Genomic DNA, 11,148 nt, shown 5'->3' on the forward strand with positions numbered 1-11,148 from the left:
ATGTTCACCTCTATTACATATCTGCCATAAATTCTGTATTTAGGCTCCAATCACACCGAATAAACTTTTCAGATTTTCAAGAGATGTCCTATTCACTGTCAATTACCGTATTCAACATAATAAGCGCCCAGGGCGCTCTCAAAATTAGAAATAGGGGGCTCTTAATAGAATAGTATTTTGGTGAAAAACAACAGTGTTAAAAGATCGTGGTTTATGCTGACAGCCTGACAATTAAGGATGCATATAACACACGTATTATACACGAATAAATAAGTCTTGTGTATATTGATCAATCGGAAGGGGTGCTAACTGGGATTGTTCACTAGCCAATATATTAGCAAATATCGCCGTGGGCGCTTATTAGAGCGGGGCGCTTATTACGTCGAATACGGTACACACAATTAGTTGCTGACAAGTAGTCTCGTAAATACCCATGCCATGATGTCACAATAGTGGCCATATCACGTTTTTTCCCTCATCTTCTACTAGCGGTAGATGTATTGGGGAGGTGGGAGGGAGTAATTCGGATGAATTAGAGGTAGTATTCTAAGAATTATTAACAATGATAACTATTGTTCGATAATTCTTACGTAACATCTACCTCTATTACATATCTGCCAGAATATACCAAATACAAATTTAAAAAATATCTAATATTTTACTAGTTTGATGTGAGTTGCTTTGCTATGGAAACAAAGTGTTAATAAACAGCTGAAGAAAGATAAAGTTGACCTAGTTCTTTTATGATGGTGCAATGGTAGTAGTAATTAGATCGTGCACAATTCTCCACAGCGGGAGGAAGAATTCAGGAGTTTCAGATAAAACATGAACAGCCTTACATACTTTGAAACGTGGTTCAGAATATATTTTGTTCACACTATTTCTGTCATGTGCATGAACCTGGACTTAACATTATTTTCATCAAGATTATTCAGGTCACTGGCTACACAGATCATCATTTCTTGTACCTACTTCGGCATGAACACTTTTTTTGGTCTTTCAGCTCAAAGCAACAATGTCACTCTCAGATTATTAATTTATTTTTATTAGTAAAGAATTGTTTTCGTGAATGCTATTACAAAAACATGCTGTGAATGGTATTTAACATGCAGTGATTGCATTGCGGATTCCTACTTTCTAAAACTTTTTCTTTGCCCCTATTTTGACCACGCTCTTTCCTACCAACCACGCCCCATGAATTGGATTACTGCTTACAACAGTTTACTGTCAAGTACTTTGCAAATTCGCTTGTCTTTTATATGAGGAACACAACAATTTCGTGTGGCGCTAAGTTTGACGGAAGATGTTTGAGATGATCGGGGGAGCCTTTGGTCCAGCTGTCATCTCGAATCAACAAGATGCCACCTCTCTTCCTGCCCTTACAAGTGCAAAAGAAATTTTGACAAATTCTGTGCCGATTCTTGGTATTAGTGGTTCAGTGTAAATTTCATTGTGGACCCAGATGAAGGCGAAGATGTATGTTCACACTACTTTTGTCAACCATGACACAGCACAGGCAATCATGGTTAGGGAAGAGTGCCCTGCCAAGTTGCAGAATTCATCAATTCGAAAACAACGCTACAAATATTTGGACTTGAAAAACGGATATTAGCAGATGAAGGATTGGTGTGGACAAAACGGGAAGTGATGCCAGATTGTGATTTAAAACTTCTGCACTAGAGTATTCAATTCCTCCGAACAAACAATACATGGCACACATGTGGATCTAATTATCAAACTTAGTTTTGTGTGTGAATTATGTGGAAAAAAAAGAAATCCATTATTAAAATTGTCTTGGATTATGTGTATTGGATTTTTCCTTTATCGTAAGTACAATATTATCTGTTCAAAACATCTAGTTTTATTTCGTTACTTATTTGTTTCAGTTGGTTACATGCATTGTTAAGTTGATACACGTGACATTCATATATTGTTTTAAACTCAGAAATATTGGCTCAACTTCTTGTTTCAAATTAGGATACTTCAGCTTAAGTGCAACATTATGAACATTCTGCTCCTCAAAGAAGTCAAAGAGATTGTTCCCAATCCGGTTCTCATCCTAGGTTTCTACTCCCAGTATTCCTTATTGCCAAGATGGACTCTGACAAACTGTGGATGATACACAATCTGGCCACATTCAATTGATGTTATCTCGAATGTACACCTTATTTCCGAATGACGATGTTGAGGCTGCTCATGGCCAGGATCGCCGCCAACGATTCCCTGATCGACAATCATGGTTACCAACCTCCATGTGCCCCCAGCTTGGGATCTGAACGTGGTTTTAAGGGCTGCTATGCGTGGCTCCATTTGAGCCACTTTATTTGACCTCGTTCTCTTACCTTACCAAGAAGATGGCTTTCCTTCTGGCTCTGGTCACTGCGGCGAGGGTAAGTAAACTACATGCTTTTGACATCACCCAGGTCCGGTTTCAGCACAGGGTGCATGGAGTCATTTATCTTGAGCTGTGCTGGGATTTCATAGCCAAGAATCAACTCCCAGGATCATTCACTATACCTCCCCTTTCTTCAATAGTGGGTCCCGAAGACGAGGAAGATGGAGGAACTTTTCCTATGGCGAGTGTGAGCACTGCAGTGTTTTCTTGGAAACGTCCTTTCATCCCGGTTTCTCCTACATCCCAGACAGAGGTTAGCCATGAAGGTTGTTTTGGGCTCTCAGTAACAGTCTTTGCCAGTCACCATCGGAGAGCGTTCGCTCGTCACGCCGAAGATCCGGGTTCGATTCCCGACATGGGTACAATGTGTGAAGCCCATTTCTGGTGTCCCCCGTCGTGATATTGCTGGAATATTGCTAAAAGCGGCGTAAAACCATACTCACTCACTCACTCACTCACTATTGGAGGGGATTGGCTTTGGAGGATGTGGAGGCAGTTTTGGTTCATCGGTGGTGGCCTTCACAAGTGCCGACGCCACTGATTTCTCCCGGACACCAGAGCTGTCCTTTTGAACTCTCCGGTATTACACCCCAAATTAGAGGGCACACATGCTGTTTGCATTAGCTCAGTAGGTCAGTTTTAGATTTTGGCGTAAGCTTTATTCTATCACTGTTTCCAATCTGGTCTTCCTCCTTTCCTGAGGCTCGTTTTCCTTCTGAAAGGAATGGTCACTGGTTTTCGTTCTTCGCTCAGGATACTGTATGTGGTACCTGTACTTTACTGAGGGCTCATTGAGGATCATATCTGAAGCTATGCTCACCTCTATACCATCCGATAAAGATGCATTAAGGAGTAATGCAGGATAAGTTAATTTTTTTTATTAAAATCTAAATATTTTTTACATTTGTATACTTATCCTGCATTACTTCGTCCAAGTGCCTGCCCGTTGCAGAGTTGCCTCCCAACACAAGTCTTCAGATGTTATGTTTCAAGCAGTAATGTGATTATTTATGATGTCACCACTTCTAGGTTACGTGGAAGTTGTGCGAGGGTATTGGCCACACACATAGTTGGAACAACTTCTTATGAAGCTCGACCTCTCACAAATTTGTCTTTCTGTCAAAAAACAGCAGTCAATGCTTTTAGGATTAATCCATTAAGATTTTACTAAGTTTTAACCAAATTGCTCAGTGAAGTATTTGTGTATTAGTTTGGTATTTGAGTGTCTACATTGATAAACTATTTTGTGCTTATATCATCATAAACAACTTGAGCTGTCATATATAGCTGGAAGATTGCTATGTGTGGCCAACTTTAGACATTGTTATCCCCACGGCATATAATGCGGGGGGATATAGCGATCAGCCAGTCTGTCCGTCTGTCCGTCTGTCCGTCTGTCCGTCCGTAATCATTTTCTTTTCCGGGGAAGAATTCCAAAACCATTCAGTGTATTTGATCGAAACTTGGCAAATCTATCAGGCACATACTGAAGTGGTGCCTTTTAATATTTGGGGATTTTTCTAATTTTTATTTTTTTCAATTTTTAATTGAATGAAGTTGGACATAGACTCAATTGGGGATGGGGTTCGTTTCCGGGGCAGAATTCGAAAACCATTCAGTGTATTTGAACGAAACTTGGCAAATCTATCAGGCACATACTGAAGTGGTGCCTTTTGATATTTGGGGATTTTTCTAATTTTTATTTTTTTTCAATGTTTATGGAATGAAGTTGGACATGGACTCAATTGGGTATGGGGTTCGTTTCCTGGGCAGAATTCGAAAACCATTCAGTGTATTTGATCGAAACTTGGCAAATCTATCAGGCACATACTGAAGTGGTGCCTTTTGATATTTGGGGATTTTTCTAATTTTAATTTTTTTTAATTTTTATGGAATGAAGTTGGACATGGACTCAATTGGGTATGGGGTTCGTACCCTGGGCAGAATTCGAAAACCATTCAGTGTATTTGATCCAAACTTGGCAAAGCTATCAGGAACATACCGAAGTGGTGCCTTTTGATATTTTTTTTTACAAATTTTTATTTTTTACAATTTTTATGGAAAGAAGTTGGACCTAGACTCCATTGGGGAACGGGTTTGTTTCCGGGCCAGAATTCGAAAACCATTCAGTGGGTAAACAATGTATGCTTCTTAAAGAACTTTCAACTGTTGACTCATTACATACGGAATTGCACATTTACTAGTGGTTACTTTACAGACAGCTGCCGGGGGAAATGTCATCTTTCTGATGACTCTTGTTTAAAGTTATAATCATGATAATTGATGATTCTAACAATATTGTCATATTTAATTTTGTCATATTATTTCAATGAATGATTGCAGACCTGAAGCTGTTGTAAAATAAATGGTAGAAACTGCTTGTCGAAACAAGGGAGATTGTTACTGTTGAAAATGGGTGCATTCCAGTAAGATATAGTTTTGACCTGTGAAGATCCGGGGTAGAATAGGCTTTTTGCAAACCAAGCTTGCTGTGAAAGCGGACTATGCTTGTCTTAAGAGGTGACTATGGGGATGGGTGGTCAGACTCACTGACTTGGTTGATGCATGTCATCATATCCCAATTGCGTGGATTGATGCTCATGATGTCAATCACTGAATTGACTGGTCTAGACTTATAGAATTATTTACAGACAGCCGTCATATAGCTGGAATATTATTGACTGCAGCGTTAACAAACAAACAATAGATAAAACTGTTTAAGGAGACTTCACAGTGACTGAGTGTGTGTGTTGTTATGTCAGGTTATTGCTGCCACAAACCGTGTAGACATTCTGGATCCTGCTCTGCTGCGATCTGGTCGTCTGGACAGGAAAATTGAGTTCCCACACCCCAACGAGGAGGCAAGGGCCAGAATCCTGCAAATTCACTCCAGGAAGATGAATGTTAGGTGAGCACAACAATGTTCCTACTTTCTCAGGTGTTAAAATAAGGTACAAGGATTAGTGCTATCAAGTTCAAGATTGAAAAGTGTCTTGACTACATAATACCCAGCTTCATTGACCACGCTGACATTTTGTGTGTGGGTATTTTCTGTACACTAGGACCCTGTTGGGTGTCTCAGACAGACTAAGTCACCCTGTACTCATGCTTGTGATTATGATTATGTAATATGACCTAATTGTACATCATTGGATGGAACATTGCCCATGCCATCAACCATTTGATTGTCCGTTCCATACATAGAGTATTCAGTTATATTGCTAACTGTGACCCAAAAAAACCCCTCCCACTTACTACCTGGAATTCATCCTGAAAAGATCTTCAATTTGTTTGTTTTCTTTGGAAACTGAAATTTCATATTCACCATTTTCAAAGATAATGCTCACGGAAACATGACATTCTGCTAAAGTGTTGTACGAGGTACAGTGAAATAAGGTATAGAAATGAAAGTTTATTCCGGCCTTCTTGACAAACTGACAAAACTCTTGAAGTATTCTTAGAGATAGTTTGTTGTTGTTTACAGCAAGGATGTCAACTATGAGGAACTTTCCCGGTGTACAGATGACTTCAATGGTGCCCAACTGAAAGCAGTCTGTGTAGAAGCTGTAAGTTTAATTATATTTCTGTTGATACATGAATATGTCAATTCTCATACTGATTGTCGCATTACCATACCACATATAACCAGGAGAAAGAAGGGCATTGTATTAAAAATCTGGCAGCCAAAAATAATCACTGGTGTATGCTGAGAACTGTCCTATTCAAGCCAGATAAATGTTTTTATGTTATAACCTTAACAAATCTTGAAAGAGTAACTCCATTCACTTATACATTGTGCATACTGAGAACTATTTTGTGTCCATTGTTAATGTGGCTGTCAAGATAGTTCTTTGGAGTATCACATATAAGTCTTAAGAATCTGTTTGACTGGTTTCTTGTTGTCATAGTTTGTTTTTTCCCCAGCACACAGAATTGGTGACTTGTTTGATTGTTGGTGTTTGCACCGGTATGACGAAGGATGCTGCTTATAATAACAAGCACTGGTTTGTCTGGTCCAGACTTGGTTATTTACATGTGCCATGACATGGCCTGAATATTACTGACTGGCAAAATAACAAACAAACAGTGTGCAGTTTTAAGTGCTAGTAATTAGAATTTCACTAATCATGCTAATTCTCCTGATTGTGTGTTTCAGGGTATGATTGCTCTGCGTCGTGAGGCGGTGGAGTTGAGTCATGAGGACTACATGGATGCTATCATTGAGGTGCAAGCCAAGAAGAAGGCCAACTTGCAGTACTATGCCTAGACCTGAATCACATCATTCACAGTGGAATGTAGGACATGGGCTGAAACATACTATGTATCATTCAGGCCAGAATGTAACAGTCTTCATTTCCATTTCCTGGCTTTGGCAAAATGTCATTTTCTGCTTATTCATGATGCAGAGTTTCAAGTATCATAACAAATTTATGTCATAACACATTCTGTGATATCCAAAAATTGAAATCATACCATTTGGTTATCCGCCCTGAAATGTATGGACATTTTGTTGTGCATTGTCATATAAACTGTTCCCTGAAAACAGAGGGTAAAGCTTTCACCAGACCTAGCATGAGTGTTCACTCTGGCTGTAGTTTGGGCCTTGGAACTGGTGTTTCACAGATGTTATTGATTTGTTGTTGGCTGCCAACTTGGGACATTATATTTGTTGTTAGATTGTCACCACAAACTGAAAGTTCATTTATGTAAGGAATTTAATGTGTACATATTACTGCAAAGGGGCATTCACATGGTGCAACTAGGTGTATACAATTTGTTGCATGCAACACATTGCATCGTGTGAACAGGCAAGTCTGTCCAACTTTTGTATGAAATAGGACATGCTCTATTTTCATGTGACAACTTCTGTGAATGCAGACAATCAAAACACGTATGAAAAATCATATGATATTTACACATCAATTTGTAAACAAAAATGGTGACTCCGATTCACGTTGAAAACTTCTGCTTTTCGATATCCTAAGTGTCACCACTCAATAAAGGACCTAACTGCATACAGCAAATTGTACACAACTAGTTGTACTGTGTGAATGCCCCTTATGGTAAGGTTGATGCATGACATGTTTTCTTTTCATATTGAGGGTGACAATACTTGCAGATTGGAAGGGAAGCACATTCATTCTAAAATACATCCACACTGGCAGTCACTTGATTCTAAAGACAGGCTTCCATTTCTGTGCAGTATATGTTGGACAAGGAGGCTGCCTGTAAAGACTGCCATTGGACATATTTGTGTTACTAAATATATCATGCATATTTTCACTTATTGAAATTTTATGGAACAGAAACATTTACAGTTGATAATATATGATGAAGCACTGAGTGCTGTTTAAGCAAGTGGTCTTTCCTAGCAGTGAGGGAAGTGTGTACATAATGACTGTTGATGTTGTGTGTATTTTCAGTCATTACAATAAAGGCAGAAACAATCACACGTGTTGTGTTTTCAACAGTTGACATTGAGGAACTCTTTTGTATCTGTTTGCAAAGCCAGGATCGATCAGCATGTCCGTCTATCTACCTGTCTGTCCATTCCTTTTCTGTTTCTGGAGCTCCCAAACCATTTAATATTTTTTGTTGAAACTTGCCATACAGATCAGTCTGTTATCAGTTTGTATTTTTTTAAATGTTTTCACGACCACAAGTTTGACATTACTGAAAAAAAATAAGGACAGTGCCAGTTTCCGGAGAACAAGTCCAAAACTGTTGAATATATTATGATGAAACTTGCTATGCAGGTCAGTCTTTTGGTGAACTGGTAGCCATTTGATCATTTGGGATTTGAATAATTTTATTTTTTATATTTTTTAACTTATCCTGCATTACTCCTTTAAGTCATTTACTGCTGGTTCTTGACAAATTGTTTGACAGGCATGATTAAGAAGTTGACGGATGACAAGGTAGACACAATTTTATGGATAACAACTTCTTTAATACTGTAAAATGCGATGTTTCGGTATAGATCCTTATACTGTTGTCAAGCAAGACTGAATGAGGGTACTTACTTACTTACTTTGGAGATCTAACGTGCGCTTTCCGACTAATGCGTATTTCGCACACGGGCCCGGCCAGGCCAGGCCATTTAATGTGTTTCCGAAAGAGGCAAAAGTGGTGTGTGCAACCCAAGAGGGGGCTTTAGGGGTTGCTTATATAGAATTTGGGAATTTTGAGATTTGGAATAGATGCCGATGGGGTTGGGGAGGAGAACTAAGGGAGCTGGGTATGGTGGATGTTTGTTTGTTTATGTGATTTTGATTTGGTAGATTATTTTGTTTTTAGATGCGTTTTATTAGTTCCGTTTTGAATAGGCCTTAGGCCTTGAAAATTTCTAATTTATTTTGTGGGTTTAGTATTGCTTCTAGAGTGAAAGCCTTGTAAAGATTGAGGGTGGTTTGTAATGCGGTTCGATGTGTTAGGTATTGTGTGCAGTGGATGAGTGCGCGTTCTGGGGTTTCTAGTTGTTTGCAGTGTGGGCAGTTACCTGTAGTGTTTTTTAAAAAAAAATGTAGGTGATTATTTAGGTTGGTGTGTCCTGTTTGGAGTTTAGTGATTACTCTGTTGATTTTTATTTGATGGATGGAGAATTTTTGGTTTGGTTAGTGGTTTGCCGAGTACTTTTTTGATTTTGCTATTTGAGTTTAGATTTAGGTTATGCCTTTTTTTGGTGATTTTTTGCTTGTTTACGCTTTTAATTTCTGATTTTGAGATGGGTAAGTTTAAGCTTATTTCTGGGATTTTGAGGGATAGCTTAGCTGCTTTATCGGCGTTTTCATTACCGTATATTCCTACGTGGGCTGGGATCCATAAGAATGTTATTTGTTTGCCTGCCTTAGTTAGGTCGTTGGAGCTTTCAAGTATTTGATTTATTAATTTAGGTCGTTTTTTGGTATTTTCGCTTTGGAGGGCTTGCAGTCCACTTAGGGAGTCGGTAAGTATAAGGATTTTTTTTGTGGTTTTTGGATTCTTGGTTATGGAGGGCTGAGGCCATGCCCATTAGTTCTGCTGGGAATATTGATTGGTTGTTTGGGAGTCGGAAGGATTGTGTGGTTTTAGTTGGTTGTGTGGTATGGACTCCGAAACCTGTGTGTTTGGAGGTTGGATCTGAAGATCCGTCCGTGTAAATGTGACACCAATTTGGCCAATTTTCGTGTATGTATGCTAGTGTGGTGGTTTTAGCTATGTTTGGGCCGGTTTGTTTATTTATTTGGCTAGCTAGTGTTGTATCTATTTTCTGGTATTTTAAGTTTAGGGGTGAAGGGTGAAGGGTGAAGATTGTTTGCAGTTTTGTTTAAGATTTTTAATTTGGTGTTCATTTAGGTAGTTTGTTATTCTTTGGGATATTGGGGTAAGTAAGGGGTGTTTACGAGCTAGAGCTTGGTTTTGGGGGCTGATGTTTTGGTTTAATAAGTTTTGGATGAGAGGGTTTGATTGGGACGCGGCCCAGAAATTTAAGCTTAGCTGTTCACTGCGTAGACTTAGTGGCATTTCTCCTGTTAAGGACTGAAGTGAAGTGTAGGAGGTGCCATGTTGGGTGCGTGTAATTAGTTTGAGAGCCTGATATTGTATTGAGTCAAGTTTTTTAGGTAGAGAGTTGTTTAGGGTGTTGCATATGGCGCAGCCGTGTTCTAATTAGTGATATGTAGAGAGAGAGGAGGGTATCTTTGGAGGCTCCCCAGTTAGAGCCAGTTAGGCATCTTAGCGTGTTTAGGTCTTTACTGCATTTAGTTGTTAGGTTTTGGATGTGAGCATCCCAGGTGAGATGTTCATCGAAAATAAGTCCTAAGAATTTGGTTTGTTTTTGAAATTAGATTGTTTTGTTGTTTAGCTGGAGGATTGGGGAGGCGGGTTTCATGTTTTTATGTTTGAATACTATTCCTGTTGTTTTTTGAGTTAAGGGAGAAGCCCCATTTGTCAGCCCATTGTTGTATTTTGTTTAGAGATTTTTGGAGTAAATTTTGGGCCATTTTAATGCTTTTAGTGCGATCCAGAGGGCTCCATCATCCGCATTTTTGATGCGTTTAGTTTAGGGGATAGGCCCTCGAATAGATCGTTTATCATTATATTGAAGAGGGTGGGGATGAGGATACTGCCCTGGGGAGTGCCATTTTCTAGGGGATATTGTTCCGATTGAATGAGGGACATTGTACAGAATATATATACAATGTAGTAGGTGGAGGATAACAGGAAAGGATTAACAGTAACAACAATTGCATTCATGAGTGGGATAACATAAGAAAGTGATGACAACAGAAGGATAATACTGTCACTACACGATGGGCAGAGACCACATAGGTGGAATGGAAGCCAATAAGACATAAAGCCAATTAAACAGGATAGGTGATTATTGCTTAATGAGTTCATAGTAGGCTGTTGGGAAGGAATAGCCTTGATCTCTGTTGATTGATGGTTTGTGGTGGTGAATTTGGTCTGCTTCTGTTAGTGTTCTTACAGTGAAATCATAGAGGTTGTTGGAGAGGATTTGGATGTTGTCCCTGTTTATGTTGTGATTAGGACAGTTTCTGATATGGTCAGAGATGTCTGTTTTACTGTCTGATTTGATGGTTGAGTTTTTGTGCTCTTTGATTCTGGTGTTGATGGGGCGGGGTGTTTCACCTTGGTAGGATTGTCCACAGTTGCAGTCAATTTTGTAAACTACACCTTTAGGCTTTTGGGGTTTGGTTGTGTTCCTACCATTGGCTCTTAGCATGGCGTTGAGTGAGTTGGAGCTGGTGAAG

At 39.2% G+C, this 11,148-nt stretch overlaps 1 protein-coding gene across 1 annotated transcript in view; it reads left to right on the plus strand.

The window, feature by feature from the left end:
* Window positions 1–7,843, plus strand: part of LOC124131430 (26S proteasome regulatory subunit 6A-B) — a 26,614-nt gene extending 18,771 nt beyond the window's left edge. Inside the window, exons 12-14 of the mRNA XM_046494714.2 lie at window positions 5,158–5,303; window positions 5,880–5,961; window positions 6,552–7,843. Coding sequence (XP_046350670.1) covers window positions 5,158–5,303; window positions 5,880–5,961; window positions 6,552–6,662 — 339 coding nt within the window. The 3' untranslated portion in view covers window positions 6,663–7,843. The remainder of the gene's footprint in view (window positions 1–5,157; window positions 5,304–5,879; window positions 5,962–6,551) is intronic.
* Window positions 7,844–11,148: the final 3,305 nt, after the last annotated feature.

This window comes from Haliotis rufescens, unplaced genomic scaffold (assembly GCF_023055435.1).
Source record: "Haliotis rufescens isolate VD_foot unplaced genomic scaffold, xgHalRufe1.0.p SCAF_1, whole genome shotgun sequence".
NCBI lineage: Eukaryota > Metazoa > Mollusca > Gastropoda > Lepetellida > Haliotidae > Haliotis > Haliotis rufescens.